Here is a 17,789-nt window from a genome sequence, read left to right on the forward strand (position 1 = left end):
CTGCATTGGGTCTTTGTTGCTTCACACAAGCTTTCCTCTAGTTGCGGTGATCGGGGCCTACTCTTCGGTGCGGTGCGCAGGCTTCTCATTGCAGTGGCTTCTCTTGTTGCGGAGCATGGGCTCTAGAGCGCAGGCTCAGTAGTTGTGGTGCACGGGCTCAGTAGTTGTGGCTCGCAGGCTCTAGAGCGCAGGATCAGTAGTTGTGGCGCACGGGCTTAGTTGCTCCACAGCAGGTGGGATCTTCCCAGACCAGGGCTCGAACCCATGTCCCCTGCATTGGCAGGAGGATTCTTAACCACTGTGCCACCAGGGAAGCCCCTAGGAATTTTAAATTAGGTAATAACATGGAAAGGCCTTAGAGTGATACACAGCACAGCGTAAGTGCTAATAAATATTATTTATCATTTTCTTAAACGTAAACACAATTTCATGGGTTATTTGATTTCCAAAACAGCCTTCCCAGCGTGATTAGCGTAGATTGGCCCCACCTGTTGAAAGCAGGGCTCCCTTTCCCTGGCCTCACAGATTTCCTCCAAAAGCCACAGGGCCTGGGTATCCGAATTGAAGAGTGGAGTAGTTAAAAATCCCATTTGCTGGCTGGAGAAGTGCAGAGAAGCAGAGGAGATCTGATGTCTTAGCAGTGATTGATCTGCACTGACTCTGTTATCATGGCGCTTCCATGGCACACTTCCTGGGCAGATGAGTCATGTTTCCTGGAACTGTCCCTCAGAGGAAGTTTGCTTCTAGGATGCCTGGCATTTTGCTTAGAATTCAGAGATAAGCTATTTCAATTCTAAGGACAACCGCTGTTCAAAACCACACGTAAAAAGTGAAAACAGTGTGCCAAACAATCCAGTTGAAGACTCCCTACCGGATACGAATGTAGCATTGGACGAAGCAGGATCATGATTCAAAAGGAGTTTAGAATGAAGCGTATCCGTTGGTTAATGAAGCCAAATACTTTGTAGTGTCATTAAGTGCAACAAGAAGGATTTTAGAAGAATTTTAAGACTCCCAAGTAAAATGCCCAAGTAAAATGTGAGGTTTTTTAATTACAGAAAATTAAAAGGAGAGATGTTTATTTCAGTGTGATCAAAATCCCTTTCCTCAAAGGAAAATGCTGATCATTTGTCACCATCCCTCACAATGAAGAATTTTCCTGTGATTGCATTAATTTGCTGCAGTTGAGGCAAATACAGCCGCCTTCAAAAGAGAGCCTTTGCTCTCAGATTCAAAAGAAACTGTGTGTTTCCCCTCTAAGTATCCTCTCAAACATGAAGGACAGGATCAGGTTAAATAATAATCAGACCTACCAATAAGTTCCACACTACCCTCAAGCCAGTGAAAATTCCATTTGATGCTCAAAACTTGAAATTGCTCTATCCACACTTCCTTTCCTGGTGGTCCTCACCTAGCTCTGCGTCTCAGACCACAGGCATCGAGTGCATGCAAGGTCTCTTCCATCATCCAACAGACACATGGCATGAAGCAGAAGGCTAAATTCAAACATTAGTGGTCATTGTTGTGGATTTCAGTTAATTACACTGATTGACTATTTTTTTTACAATGGGAACAATTTCCACCCGCAACATTTCAGAAATTTTTCAAAAATGACATCTTCACCCTTCAGTTCTTACATGTACTTATGTACTGAACAGGCTTTCTTCTCCCGCCCTCCCTCAATTGGGGAAGAGTCTGCATGGCAGGGCTTTCGGTCCTTCCAGCTCCAGGTTCTAGGATTTCATGCTGTACTATAGGTCCCTCCCTGTTTCTGAGTCCATCTGTAGCAGATGGTTAGGCTTTTAAGAGGCAGAATAATTTTTTTTAAATGTTGAGTGCTTCACAGTAGTGGTAGAGTTGGCAGAGGGAAGGCTGCGATTCATGGAATTAAATGTTCATGTATATACGAGGGAGAAGATGCTTGGCTTTCAAAGCATTTCACTTCCCACTAGGGAGGGAATTAGGCACTTATTGGTCCATCAGTGACTATCAAAACTTATGTCTGTGAGAGCTTTTTAGTCCCTGAACATCTGAAAGAATGCTTTTTTAATAACGAATTAGTCTAATTAATAATAAAAACCTAGTTATGATTAAAAAAGGAAGCATTGGTGACAAAATATGGTTTTAAATTAATGCTGGAGGAGATTACCTTATATAATAACATTTTAATGGGCTAATTTTCATGGATAATCTTGAGACACATAAAAAGGATTATGGAGACAGACAATATAATATTTTTAGTAGACCAGCTGGGGATCTGAGAACCTAAAAGGGTAGGGAATTCTGGCACTGGAAAAACATTACCAGTGCACATCTACATTGCTATGTCAGAGGTCCCCAGAGACAATGCTTTAAAAATAAACTTACCGGATTACACAGGAATACAGTCATTGCAGACATTTTAGAAGATATAGAAAAACCTAGATAAAATAAAAATAACCTAAATTACATCATTACTGATAATATTTGGTGGTATTTATTTCCTGTAGTTTCATCCTATGTATTTATTTTATTTTAACATTTGAAGGGGACCATTTTGTACATACTGTCCTGTAATGACTTTTTTTTTTTTTTTTTTTTTTGCGGTACGTGGACCTCTCACTGCTGTGGCCTCTCCCGTTGCGGAGCACAGGCTCCGGACGCGCAGGCTCAGCAGCCATGGCTCACGGGCCCAGCCGCTCCGCGGCACGTGGGATCCTCCCAGACCAGGGCACGAACCCGTGTCCCCTGCATCGGCAGGCGGACCCTCAACAACTGCGCCACCAGGGAAGCCCTGTAATGACTTTTTTACATGTAACGGTAGCTTGTGAATGTTTCTCCTTGTTATTTATTTATCTCCTTGTTACACCACAGCATTTGCAACATCGAATGTTCCACCGTCACAATACAGCCACCCATTCTTGTTGTAAAACACATAGAATCTTTGCACATTTCCACTACTATAAACAAAGCTGAGATAAAACATCTTTGTAGTTAAACCTTTGCATACATCCATGATTAAACAATGATTAAACAAACAAACAAACCCAAATCGGCCTTTGTGGCTTCTAAAATAAGTAATGTGTAGAAAGCAAAAATAAATATCAATGCGCTATTAAGAGGGGACAGCAGCTAGCCACCCCATGGAAAGGAGACTATATGGTCTGTGTTTGAGACAGACCTGTAATTCAGAGTGACACAAAATAACTCAGAATGTGGTCTTTCAGCGGTGTTTCTTGGTCTCCTACAAAGCCCAGCACTGAGTCATTGTTTCCTTTTAGATGGTACCTCATGCTTCCTGCTGCAGCCTGCAGCACGTGGCAGTGCGGCTTTTCCCGGGCCAGGGGAGATGTGTGCCTCTGTATCCGAGGGCACTGCGGGCGCCCCGGTGTCTCACGGGGAGCCTTCACCTCCCAGGGCCATCACAGAGCCCTCTAGAGCCTACCATGCTCTGCTGATGTGCTTTCCTTTAAACATTTGCCTAATTTACCTCCCACAATTGGATTCTTTTTTTACCCCTGAGGCTCTTCTCACCCACAATGGGAGCCTTTTACCCTACTTGATGAATCTTGCTTGGCAATTTCTCCTATTGTTACAGGAACATTTCAAAGCCCTTCAAATTTAAGGTAAACTCTGAAAGTTCCAAGTTTATCCAGGAGATTTGTTTGTAGACATTGGACAACAATGTTCTCAACAGCTGTTCTAATAAAGCAGTTCCCATAGTTCCTGGTACAGTTGTTTTTTGGGTGGGGAAAATCGGAAGAGGTGCTCCAAGAATTCACCGGTTCCCACTCCTCTGGAGTTCCAGGGGCCAAGCACCCAGAGCTGCAGGCTGGCCGGACGGAAAGGGGAGAGGAGGCTGCAACAGGAAAAAACACAGGTAGAGCCACTTTGCTCACTGGTGGTCTCTCCCTGATCCACTCACCAGGGCAGCCTTGACAGATTCCCCAGTGTCCTCTTCGCCACCAGCCCTGCCATGATCCACCATCTCCCTCCACTCAGACACACACTCCACGGTCAGTCTGCCCCACTGTGCCCCACACAAAAAACCAGGTTGTCATAGCAACACGCTGCCCCTGATGGCCATCCATCTCCTCACAAGTGATTCATTGATTTGTTGCTTCCCTGTCTGGTCTGCCAGGGATGATTTCTGAGAAATATTTTACGTGAGTCAGTTCAAGTTCTTTCTACCTACCCATCATATTTTTTCTCTCAAAACTATTTCTGGTATGGTTTCTTTAGAAACAAGGTTGGTTCCCTTTGCCTCTGACCAAGAGTTAGAATAACATTTGGGGTACTTTCCATATGCCAGGACTCATCCTCAACCTATTACCTGGTTTGTCTCATTTGCTAAAAGCACAACAACCCTATGAGATAAGTACCATTAAGATGCCAAGTTTACAAAGAAATCTTAGCTTATGGAGGTTAAGTAATTTTCACAAGATTATATTCTAAGCAAATTTTAGAGCTAGACTGGGCTTTGAATCGAGAGCCTGACACTGACCACTTTGAATATACTGTAGTGTGTTCCTACAGTAAAATTACTGTCCGGCTCTCAGTTGAAATATAATCTTCTACTAGTGATATTGACTTCAAAAAGCCACTCTGTGAACTCACTGAGTATAGTTCTCAGCAATGTAACCATCTTCTTGACATTGACCAGAATTTTTGCTCTCTAAAACTATCAGGCATTCTCTACTATACCTAGAATTCTCCCTCACGGCAGATGAATTATTTCAATTACATATTAAACTCTAAAGGATAAAGTTCTTTTGGGGTTTTTAAAGATTTGTAATAGGAACTGGACCAAAATTTTTTTCTGGAAGTTTCTCCATATTTTAATGATACCATCTCAAAGAAACTCTTGATTTAATTTCTTTATATGGACTATATTTAATTCTTCTTACGATTAAACCTCCACTATAAAAATGTTTTTCTTCCAGAAAAATTTCAAGTAAATAGGAAAAACAGTAGTTAGAAAAAGTGTGAATTTGATGCTGATCTAAAATAGAAAGGGCTAAGTTTTAGTTGTTACTCACTGTGATTCTAAAGTGGGTTTAGAAAAGAAGTCTATCTATACATCCCAAACTGAGATAGGAGACAGTTAGTTATAATTTCATTCATTAGGATCACAAATTTTCAAAATCATAAAACCATTTAGCAACAAAGAGGCCCTTGAAAAGCACATTTCTGTTCTGAGAGTTCTTTCAGTTCATAAAGTTGATTCTTGCTGAGGGAACAGGTTAGCTGACCCTGGGTTTCTCCAGACTTGAGTTCCAGTGATTCGTAAAGTACCTACAAAAACCTTAATCTTACAAAAATCTCACTCTGTCAGTGATATGTCTTTGGTTTTCTGTCTTCCATTTTGTATGCATGGGTCTGTACTATTTAGGAGTCCACGGATCATTTCATGTTGCAAGCGTAGTCAGAAATCTCTAATGGTCTCATCAACTATGCATGCACCAAATTATCAAACCCATGCAAAGGAAGTAGATAGAAATTGGCAAGTGAGACTTCTGCAAGAGATTTCCTTCCTCTTTGAGTGTTGTAAGAGTGGTTGAGATGTTTCAGGGTGGTGCGGGGGTGGAAGATCTAAAATGCAAAAACCCTAAACGAATCTTCTCCTGAAGAGGATAACTGAAAAGATTCTATACAGCAGGTTTTGTACATATACATATGCACATCTGAAGATACATTAAATGGCAACTTGAAAATGTAAACAGCATTTCAAGTATTAAAAAAAAACCCAAACCTCTAAACACAGTTATATAAATTCGATCTTCATATTCAAAGTAAGAATCTCAGTCTTTCACTTCTTAATTTCTGCTAATCTCCTTCCTATGGACTCAAGGCCTCAAATACTGTTCAGATGGGGTAAATCTTGGGGCTTTCTAAAAGCCAGGAATGGTACCCTTAGTGAGACAGAACCACATGCTGGCCAGTAGTCCCCGTGAGTCACAGCTGGGATGGCCTGTGGTTAACATTCTGTTCTGAAAACAGAATCAGGAACAGCAGGCACCCACTGGTTTCCACGGTAACCGGTATTTGTGTACTTTGAAAAATGACTGTTCCCTTTTGGGTGGTAAATTTAACGCGGGAATGAATTGTTGAGGTGATGTTAGCCATCTGTGTGACTATAAACAACAACCTGTGATTTAATTAAGTGTAAACGTTAGAAAGACATAAAATTAGGGGTATGGGATTTTTTCTTCTAGAGAGGTATTTTTCTACACTAATTAAGTCATTAATTTATTTGACATTATACTTAAGTATTTTCATCAACGTCTATTGGATGTTTATTTCAACGCATCTTTCTCTTCCCTCCAAAGGCAAAAAGAAACTACTTGTTATTCACCACTGTTCCCCCCAGGCCTACTCCCTTGGCCCCCAACCCCCATTCCATTCACAGTTACTTAAGAGCCACTGGGATCAGGGGCTCTCCTTCAATGAAGTAATTCCATCCGGAAGGAAGAAAAAAAAACATCCCCTCCAAGTCATGTGAAAGTGTCACGTTTCTTAACCTTGCTGAGCTGGGAGGCAGAAGCACTCCACTCTTCAGGACCGTGCACAGAATCTAAACTAGGGCTCCTCAAAATGTCGCTACCTAGTGTTTCAGAAGATCCACGAAGCCGAAGGCAATTATAGTTCTAGAGAGATCTTACCTCATGTTTTGTTGGCTAAAGATGAAGTAATTAAAGTTTTGGTCACTGCAGTACAATCCAAAGTTTAGAATGAGCCTTTTGGAGTGGAAACCAGTAGAGCTGTTTTCTTGTTTATTATGCTTTGGCGTGAGAACAGTATGTTTATTTGTGTACTAATTAGTCTTGAATTGGAATTCATACCCTAGGTTTAATAGGAACTCTGTGGCTGAAATAAATACCCTGCAGGGAAGCAGTAGTTTAGGAATAAACAGGTTACCATACGGACCCTCCTGCCCCTCTACCTCCTGCAGTGGGTGGCGGGTCTGGAGATGGGAGGTGCGGGGCTGTTTCTGTTTCCTCTTCTTTTTATGTGGCTTTATTCTTTCTCTCATTTTTGCTCCCTTCTCATGTCTTCTGTCAACCACCTACAGTATTAGAGGTTTGATCATAAATACACACATTCAAAGCAGCGGTGTTTAAAAAATGAAAAGGAAGCTGCAGGGACAGGTCTGAAAACTAAACCTCACCTTTATCAAGTGCATAAAACGCTTAAGTTTAGTACTGAAGACGGAGTGACATAACGGACTTCTGAGTTTCTCTTTTTAAGCCTCAACTGACCTTCCCCGCGTCGCACAGAAATGTACGGCTGGTCAGCCGCCCGTTTTGAGAACTCAGTGAGACGACCCAAATTTAGAAACCTGCGATTTTTATTATGACCTTGAACAAGGCCCTTCTGCAGAGTGGCCACAAAGGATGCAGACCTTTTGCTGCCTGAAAAGAGCATGCTGAAGTTTAGGACTGTAAGACCCTAACGTGTATCTAACTGTGCAGCGTTAAAGTAACAATGCAGATTAAGTGCCATTAAAAGCAATGCAGCTGTCGGGGAGATGGCTGTGTTCCTTCTCTGAAGCTGTATTGGGAACCTGCCCTGGACAAAGCCCTGTGCTAGGCTGTGAGGGGATGTAAGAGGTAGTCTGGGCTCTAAGGAAACTCGTCATCAGTAGGGGAGAGAGACACATATGCCTATCACCAGAATGTGCCCATTTCCACAAAGAAGCACAAATGAAAAGCTGAGGGGTTTCAAAGGAAAACTAATTTATGACCGGCTACAGGGATTAGGGAAGGCTCCATGGAGGGTCTTTGTAGAATCTGATTAAGAAGCTTTCCATGCTCAAATCAACATGCTTCAAACAGTATTTTCTATCATAACATTTCAGTAAATAAAAATAATTTGGTCAGTGTGGAATTTATTGAATCCAGATGATACATTTACATACAGACACACACAAGCACATACACTCACACGTGTGTACTCTTTAAGAGAATAATAAAGGAAGTCCATGATCAGACACTTTCCATTTTTTTATAATGGGCAGCTCATCCCAAGGGTAACTGGAACAAAGCATTTAATGTGGACATTTGGGGATTAAAAGAAAATGTAGTGGCCTGAGTCATGAGGAAGCCAATCTTTTTGGATTATCATTATTTTTACCAATTGAAGAGGTATGGCAAAGATGTTTATTTTTTTAGTTTGGAGATATGTATCTGATGAAATTAGGCAGATAAAGGGTACCCAACAGGATGCATAAGTACCTCAGTGGGGAAATGGGCAAAGACCTCACAGAAAAGTTGCAAGAGAAGAAAAAGAAATGCCCAATAAACATGAAAGAAACTTCAACCCCAAAGTAACAACTTAAGACAATTACAAAAAGAAAACAAATTTTCACAATTAGCCCCACTTTTTAAAATAATAGCAGTCATAAAATATTTCCAGAAACTGCTGGTGGGAGAATAAATTGGTATAAACTTTCTGGTAAGAAGTTTAATAATATATATTAAAGCCATGAAAGATCATGCTCTTTAATTCATTCCCTTTATAGGAATCTTTCCTAAGAGAAATTTAAACCATCAAACAAAGACTTATATTTATTGGCCCCCAGATTGGAAATATCCTAAGTGAACAACAGTAGAATTATAATGTAAATACAGCATATTAGTAGTATTTTGTGCCACTATTAAAAATGTTTACACAGACTATTTAGTGACAGGCTTAGTGAAAAGCAGGGAACACAATTAAATGTGTAACCCAAATTGATACACACACATATTCACATATTCCCCTGCGCACATATGTATATATGTACATATACAAACTAATGAAAAAAATGTTGGTAAGAGAAGCTTCTGGTATTAACAACATATTAACTGTGGTTCACTTCAGTGGGATTAAATTTTGTATCTTCCTTTCAGAGTTTTCCAAAATGTCTAATTGTTTAGAGTTAGTATTTATTTTAAAAATTTATAGCGTACAGTTATAATACTGATATTCACTGAACATCTCTCATGTGTGATTCATATGTGAACCCATCTCACCTGGCCCAGCATTTCCTCCTTCTGTGCCTGGATTATATTGGGTTGGCCAAAATGAACTCTCTGTATATAATTATCTATTTTTAATTCCTGTACTCAACCCACCTCAGTAGATTTACCCGTAGCTTTTGAACCAAGGAACAGCTTTTGCTGCATGAGTGGACTTTGCTTTTTCCATCTGACAAGCCCTGTAGCTTTTCACACTGGGAGGTCTCTCTCTGATTGCAGCTCTATGATGGCCCAAGGCGCATGGGGCGCTATTGTGGAGCAGGCATTCCACCTTCAGGGAGCACCACGGGCTCCAGGCTTCAAGTGCTGTTTTATACCGACGGGGTCGGTCACCATGAGAAAGGATTCCAGATGCAGTGGTTCATCCAAGGTAAGCCCTTTGCTGATCTCAGTTGTATTTGGTAGTTGCTGTTTGACCAAGAACCGTTCCCTTTGCAATTCTATATTTGGAAACAGTACCATCCACGAATAGTGGAACTGATCTTCAGTGGCTGTGGGGTGCCCGTGGCTGTGGCAGCTTGAAGCGGGATCTCAGTTCCCCGACCAGGGATTGAACCCAGGCCGCGGTGCTGCCCCGGCTCTCGTCTGCTTTGCAAAAAGAATTTTAACAAAGAGATGGAAAACAGTGAAGCAGGTAAAGTGTTTATTAGGAGAGGAATACGTGTGGAGAAAGCACGGGTGGGCTCAGGTTGAGAGAGAGAGCTGTGCCTCTGGGGTCATTTAAATCACTTATACGGGGCAGTTCTTCCGGGTCTCCTCTGGCCAATCATCTTGCTTTGTCTGGCTCTGAGTCCGTATTTGGTCTGACTCGGGGCCCTCCCCTGTGTGCACGTGCACTTTTTAGCCAAGATGGATTCCAGCTCAAGGGTCTCTGGGAAGTTGACAGAACATATTATGGTCTGGTGCCCCCTCCCTTCTCCGAGCCCTGAGGACCCTTTCTGTGCGTGTGTAGTTTGCGAGGTCTCCTTGACCTCAAGAATGGGAAATAGGGCTTCCCTGGTGGCGCAGTGGTTGAGAGTCCACCTGTCGATGCAGGGGACACGGGTTTGTGCCCTGGTCTGGGAAGATCCCACATGCCGCGGAGCGGCTGGGCCCGTGAGCCATGGCCGCTGAGCCTGCGCGTCCGGAGCCTGTGCGTCCGGAGCCTGTACTCCGCAACGGGAGAGGCCACAACAGTGAGAGGCCCGCGTACCACAAAAAAAAAAGAACGGGGAATATATGGTCTCTCTGTCTTCTCTCCAAGCAGGGCTCAGCTTCTCCTCGCTCCTTCCATTCTCTTTATCATGGAGCGTCTGTCCACAAGGGACAGATTCCAGCTGCTCAGCCTGGGGCCCGTCTATCTCCTGCCTCAGAACCTGCGTGGTAATCTAGTGCCAGGCCTCAGAAAGTTTACTCAGACGCTGGGGGCTCTTGGAGAGTTGAATCCTGTTGGGGTTAAGACAGGAAGTGAAATCCAAGTGGACAGGATTTGGGTAACTGCTTCAGGAGGTGCAACCGTAAACTGCTTACGAGAAAGGTGGAAGCAGAAGGAAGTTTCCAGGGGTGAAGGCCTGTACCTGGGTGTGGCAAGCAGGTCACAGGGTGCCATGGCGTCTCTCGGGGGAGTGGAGCAGAATGCGATTTAAGACTCACCCTGACACTGAGCAGAGAAGGAGTGACGGGGATAGAAGGGAAGGATGTGTCGGTCAGAGAGAGAAGGGGGAGGGAGAGGATTGGGCTGTGAGGGGAACCTGAGCAGAAAGCTTGAGCCAGTGGTGCACTAAGCCAAGGACGGGGGTCATATCTGCCAAACGAGTAGGGGCAGGTAAGAGCCTGCCTACGAACTGGTGGTTCCGAAAACAGGTAGGGATCATCACTCCTCTGAAGATGAAAATTCATCTTAAGCACAAGTTCTGAAACTTCTAGACTGACCTCATGTGGGCCAGTCGAAAGGCAGAGGACCCCAGGGCAGTGCTTCTCAGACCCTGGTCCCCCAAAGCAGCAGTAGAATTGGTGAGAAATGCAAATTCTCAGGCCCCATCCCAGAACTATGGAATGGCAAACTCTGAAGGGAAGCCCAATAATCTGTGTCTTAACTAGTCTCCCTGGCGAGTAAAGTTGAAGACCACTCTCCTATAGTGATCTAGACCTGAAAAATACCGTCCTCGTGAATATTATACAAGCAGTTCTCGGCCAAGAGCTTAGGGCTCACTACTAGGGTTCAATCAACTTGAAAGAGGAGTGGAGTTGCCATGTTATACCTGGAGTCACACACAGACGTCCCACACTGTGGTCCCGCTGTCACAGTCAGGGGTGAGCCCAGGGCGAGCAGACATGAATGTGTGTTGAGGGTTTTTAACATCCTAGTACATGTATTATCTGCATCACAGCACTTTACACAACTGAAGAGCCCTATTACATACTTGAGAATGTAAGACGTTCTATTATTACGAACTGGAGCCTGAGTCTATTTCGTTAAAATATACGTATAGGGTGTTTCAGTATTTAAAAATATTCAGTGGTAATCCACAGCTACTTATAACTTGAAATACAGATTATAAATTCCCAAAGTACATGAGCTATGATAATTAAGCTTGTGGAAGTTCTGGATTGTCCTTTTCATCAAACAGGTAGATTTAACCTTGGAATGTCAATTTATTGATCTATTAAATGAAGGAGCTGGATTGATTCATCTCTGTAATACAGCCCATCTCTAGTATTGTGTGACTCAGAAATAGCCTGACTCTGAGGGAACTAGAGACAGTGTGGAAAGACCTAGAAGAAACAGGAAAATCTTGGGACATGACCCAGATTCTGAAGGGCAAGGGGTATTTTCCAGAACGGTGTTTCTCAAGCTTCCACATGGATATGCGTCACTGGGGATCTTGTTAGGATGTAGATCCTGATGTGAGGGCTGAGGTAAGGCCCCTGGATCTGCATTTCTGAAAAGCTCCCAGGTGATGCCGTTGGCGTGTCTCTGTAGACCACACTTGAAGAGCTTTCTCTTCTCTGATCTCTGAAGCGGTAAGGTTCTTTCTCACTGGGGCCCCAGCCCTTATCCTACTGACACTGAGTCAGAGAGTGGAAAGCGAGAAATGCCAACCAGGAGGCCGAGGCTCGGGGCCTAGGGGCGCGGCCCTCAGCCCGAGATACACGCAGGAACTGCCTGGCAGTTTTCACAAGTACCGGTGTCTGGGTTCCAACCCAGGAGATAGGATTCCATTGGTCTGCGGTGGGACCTTGACTACTGCTAATTTTGAAAAGCTCCCTAAGTAATTCTGCCATGCAGCTAGGACGGAGCATTTCAGGAGAAGCGATTTATTTTGCTGGTGATATCTTTTTCCTCAGTGCGCTGCTTCGTCTCCCCTCCAGGCTGTTGTAGCCATACTAGCCCAAGGCCACACTGAGGACTTCATGGTCATTATTGGCTACCCTGGACGACTGGGTTTCTCCAGCCAACACACTAGGCACGGCTTTGAGTTTTGGTTGGGAACATTCTTTTCTTCCAGTCCCGTTTGGAATCTGTCTTCATGTGGGAGAGTCAAAGACATCCTCTGTCTCTTCTCGTATCCTGTTTACTATTTCAAAACTTACTCCCAATTGCTGAAAACTTGCTAAGCTTGGAACCAGAGTTGTGCAACAAAATTTTGCCCGATAGGACCAGAACTGATTTTTTTTTTTTTTTAACTCTGTGCCACTAGATGTAAATTATGCTTGGGAAGAACCTTCTGGAAGGAGACTGTTAGAGGTCTAGATCTGTGCAAAATTAACTGTCATATACTATCGCTACGCAATGCTGAGTTTATACTCAGCATCTGAACTATGTCTTTAACTCGAGACAGCCGAGAAGAGGGGCTGACAGAAAAGAGAAGGGTCAGGGAGGAGGCCTCCAATGGAAGACGTTCCCTCACTTCTCACCTGTTGTTGGTAACCTGAAGACATAAATCCGATTTCTAGTCATCCCTGTGTTCCTTCCAGAGATTCTAAGGGACTGTTAGTGTGTGACTCCTGCCCCAGGCCTGGTTCCTACCCTCCTGGAGCTTACAGGCGACTGGGAGAAGTAGCCATCCAGCCAAGAGGCACATAAATAGACATGAAATTAGCGGTGTGGTGATGCCACAGGAGCATACAAAAGGGGATTCAACCTGCACAGGAGGCCAGGGCAGTCCTGCATGAGGGTGCAACTTTTGAACTAAAATCTAAGAATAAGCAGGAGCTAAGGAGGCAAATAGGAGAAGGAAAAGGGTTCCTACTAGAAGAAAGACCCTGTGGTGGGAGGGGGCAGGGTGCGCGTGGGGATCCACACGTCCAGGGCGGCTGGAGTCCAGTGTCACAGGTCCAGCAGGAGGGTCCGGAGAGCGAAGCAGTGGCCTTTGGGTCCCTCACTGTTAGGGGCTCGGGCAGGGACGAGCTCATACCCTCTCTTTCCCGTAAACCCTTCAGATTTCAGAGAAATATGAGTTTTTTCTTCTTTTTATGCATCTTTATTTGGGAGATTATCTGGACATTGAGCTTTGAAGCACTTATGACATTGAAGTATCACATGTGCATACAAAAAAACATGTTTACTTGAAATAAAATGTTGGTTTTCAGTTCCTTTTTTTTCTTGTCATTTAAAAATTTATTTTTATACAACTTTAAAGGTTACTTTCCATGTACAGTTATTACAAAATGTTGGCTGTCTTCCCCGTGTTGTACAGCACGTCCCTGAGCCTGTGCTACACCCAAGGGTTTGTCCCTCCCACTCCCACCCCTATACTGCCCCTCCCCCCTCCCCACTGGTAACCGGTAGTTAGTTCTCTCTGTCTGTGAATCTGTTCTCTTTTTGTTATATTCACTAATTTGTTGTGTTTTTTTAGATTCCACGTATAAGCAATATTACGCAACATTTGTCTTTGACTTACAGAGAAATGAGTTTTGAGTAGCATCTGGAAGCACTGAAGCAACATGGCATGTTGTGGGATTTGAATACAAAATATTCAATAAATAATATTCATCATAATATTATGAATATTATTCATAATAATATTCGTAAATAAATATTAAACAGATACAAGGTCCAAAATACACTTAAAAATTAGTCTCAATTTTAAATTAAAGAGAAATATTCTTGAATGTGCCTGTGCACACATGCACGTGTGCCTGTGTAGGTAATTCAGAAACGTTGTCTGAGCGCAGCCTCTTCAGATCCGCATCTCAGAGTCAGGCTCCAGTGCTGGGCCGGGACACCCAGGCTGACACTGGCCGGGAAGCTGCTCTTCCTCACCAGCCAGAGCAAGTGCCTTTAAACTCTGAGCCTCTTTTCACTAGAATCAAATCTCCTTTCAGACCCTCTTTCTCCTCCCCGTCTCTTCCAAACTATGCAGTGAGAAATCCAAAAACCTCTTCGCTGCAAGTTCAGAGTCTGCAGTGGCATCATTTCCCGACCAATGCTGCCGAAGAAGACTCCCCATGTGCTTCATTCATGAGGCCAATTAATAAATAAACCCGCTCACAAAATGTGCCTCTTTGTCGCCCACACAAATCTTCTATTTGCTTTGAGAAAATGGATCTACGGTTGGGCTTTCTTTGTGGGCACATCTTTAAAGTGGTGTTGCGGGTGTGAGATTAACCACACTGCGTCGCCTTTATGCAAAGCATCAAAGAGAATCCCACTCTGCAAAGAAAGAAATGGCCACAGTTGCCCTGTCTGGCTAAACGGTGTGCAGTATTCAGCGCTGACAGCATTGTCTGGGGGCTGAATTTGGCCTGGCCTCGGGGACCTGCATCTGGGTTGCTGAAGGGAATATAGAACTTTCTGCAAGCTGCGTGAATAGGGCCTCCCAGCCAGCTGCGCAAACCCCTCGCCTCTTCTGATCACGCCTCCCAGGGGCCCTCTTTCACTTGGCAGTGGAATCCGGCAAAAAAGCAAGGTCAAGGAGCTTTGTGAGTGAAAGAGTGACATTTGCAAAGGGAGAAAACCCCTGAACTGGGAACAGCAGAGGAAGGGCGAAGTGCATGGATCAGGGGGTGATGTCACCCTGGGCTTTCACAAAGGAGAGAGTGGCCTTTTCTCCGGGGAGATAGATGACATCAGCCTCTTGAATGGGGGCTGGTTCCATTTTCTCATCTTTTCAGCTATTAACGAGATTTCTCAAGCCTTGAGGGTTTTTCAGAGATCAGCTCGGGGTTTATAAAAGCTGTATCCTGATCCTGCATGGCTGGCTTGGTTTGAACATGAGCCAGCGCTTTCTGGACCACCTGTGGACACGCAGCACTGTGTCAAAGCGCTTCTAAAAGATGCATTTTGAGAGCCCTGGCAAAGACCCTCCCTGAGGTCAGCAACATTTCCCGTAAACCTTCCCTCAGTTCTTTCCCTCCTCACGTGGGCATTTCAGTAGTCTTTGTTATTGTTGGTCTTTCAGGGGAATTCCTTCTAATTTGTCGTTTTTTATTCCTTTTGCGATTTAGAGTATGTGTGCTGGGGTTTCTGGGAGGTTCACCCTTTGAGGACAAAGGTTTTATCTTTTGTAATTCAAAGAACAGTTTGTGGTTCTGCATCTTGTGTTATGATTACTTGGGGCCTCTGCGACATGTATTGAGGACATGTTTCCATTCAGTCATTCATTCAACCAACCAACCAGAATATATTCATTCATGACTGGGTTCTGGGCTGGGCGTCTATAAAATGTAGAGAGTGTATTTGTTTTCTCAGGCTGCCCTAACAGAATACCAGGTTGAGTAGCTTAAACATCAGAAGTTTATCTCTCACAGTTCTGGAGGCTGGAAGTCCAAGATCAGGTGTCAGCAGGTTTGGTTCCTCCTGAGGCCTCTCTGTTTGGCTTGCAGACCGCAGCCTTCTCACTGTGTCCTTACGTGGCTTTGTCTGTGGGAACCTACTGATGGCTCTGTGTGTCCAAATTTGCTATTCATGTAAGGAGGCCAGTCAGATTGGACTAGGATCCATTCTAGGAGCCTGATTCTGGCTTCATCACTGCCGTAGTAGCCCAATGTCCAAACGCAGTTGCATCCTGAGGTACTGGAGGTTAGGGCTTCAGTGTGTTAATTTTGGGGGAGACACAATTCAGCCCCTAACAGAGAAGAAGGAGACAGTATCCTCGACTTCAGGGCGTCGGTCAGTAGCAGGGGAGACAGACAAAGCAAGTGCAGAATCCATGATCTGTGATGCTGGGGGGCCAGGGAGGAGACCTAGGCTGGCCGCAGGGACTTTGAGAGGCCCTCCGGGCCGCTTTGATACTTGAGCTGAGTCTTAAAGAATAAACAAGAATCAGTCAAATATCTGGGAGAGGAAGGCATTTCTAAGTAGAAGCAGGGAGGCTTGGGTTGATTACGGCAAAGGTTTTCAACCAGTACGTGTTTCGGCTAAAGCACACGCTCCCAGCACCCACACCAAGGGGGTGCAAATTGCCTCTTGGGAGGGTGAAAATATCTTATGCTTCATGTATAAAGCACAGATACATAGAGTACACAGCAGGTATATATTATATCTGCGATATTAAATTATTTGAGCCATTGGGGAAAAATATCCAAAAAGCCTCCTTAGAAGAGCAATAATGAACACACGATTGAGAAATACGGAGCTGAAAGGAGGCTAGAAGGTGCGGCAGGACAAGTTGTCCAAGACCGGTTGATGGGAACCATCGCAAGAACTCGGCTTTTATTTCCCGTGTCTGTCCTGAGCCCTGCTCCTGCACCGTATGCAAACGTTCGCAGGAACCTGGAGGTACGGTGCTCGCCAGGAGAGTGACTTTTGAATCGTGGTCAGCAGAGATTCTGCGGCAGGTTCATAAGGCCAGGGTGTGAATCACGCAGTCTGGTCCTCATCTCAGGCAGAGACCTTTCCCTCTCCTAGTGTCACTTCCTGCTGGGCAGTGATAGACCGTCACAGAGAAAGAAGCGGTAAAACACCTCTCCCACTCTGCCCCTAAGGTCACTTCAGCTGCGATCAAGAATGTGCCCTTTGTTCAGTAACTCTGTAAGCAAGCTCTTGGTAAAGACAGATGGGGAAAAACATAGACTCCTGCGATTGTTTTATTATGTTGTGTGATATGAGATAAAGAAATCTTGTTCAGTGTGGGTCAAAATTTAAGTAAAAGAGAAGCTTTTAAGAAACCTTAGTGCTGTTGAATTTAAAAGTGATTTCCCTAACTGCTAACTAGGCTTTCTTTCACATTTATACATGCTCTATCCTGCCCTACGTATTCTGGCCACTTCAGCCTATTTGATATTTTGGACTTTCATCTTTGCGTTACTCTTAGAAAATGTTTAAGCCTGGAGACTGAAAGCGAGTACAGTCTTAGTGAAGAACCAAGGCACAGATTGCTGTATTATGATACTGTGTCTGATTTTTATTTATGGCAAGTTCTCACTTAACATCTGTATTAGAAAGAAGTTCTTAATGGATGATGCTAATGTAAAAAAAAATCTGTTTATAAAGTTGTAAGAGTGGGATGATCACTTACTAAGAAAATCCTGCAGTGCTTTTTGCCTCGGTTTCACAATTTTTCCAGCAAGGTCCTAGCAACCAGAGGCAGCATTAAACCTAGGCAGACATTTCACTATGAGCGGAAAAGCTAAATCCTGACATTCTTTGCCTCCTTGACGACAAAGGAAAATACACACACACAGAGTTGACCTTCATGTAATGTTGGCTCTGAGTCTCGTATCCAGGGGCAACCTTTTAGCAGTCTGGCATCCCAGTTCCCACATCACTACTGTTTGCAGAGGTTGAGCTCTATTTCCACTGCTACTCTTTCAAACAGTTACAAAAAGAAGAAAGTAGCCCTCAAACAACCATGACCTTCCCAAATC

General features: G+C 44.0%; 1 protein-coding gene across 1 annotated transcript in view; it reads left to right on the plus strand.

Annotated features, from left to right (window-relative positions):
- The window catches only part of CUBN (cubilin), a 276,297-nt gene that overhangs the window by 81,030 nt on the left and 177,478 nt on the right, over positions 1 to 17,789 (plus strand). Inside the window, exon 28 of the mRNA XM_081230089.1 lies at positions 9,219 to 9,369. Coding sequence (XP_081086215.1) covers positions 9,219 to 9,369 — 151 coding nt within the window. The remainder of the gene's footprint in view (positions 1 to 9,218; positions 9,370 to 17,789) is intronic.

This window comes from Mesoplodon bidens (assembly GCF_964165515.1).
Source record: "Mesoplodon bidens genome assembly, chromosome: 3".
Classification (NCBI taxonomy): domain Eukaryota; kingdom Metazoa; phylum Chordata; class Mammalia; order Artiodactyla; family Ziphiidae; genus Mesoplodon; species Mesoplodon bidens.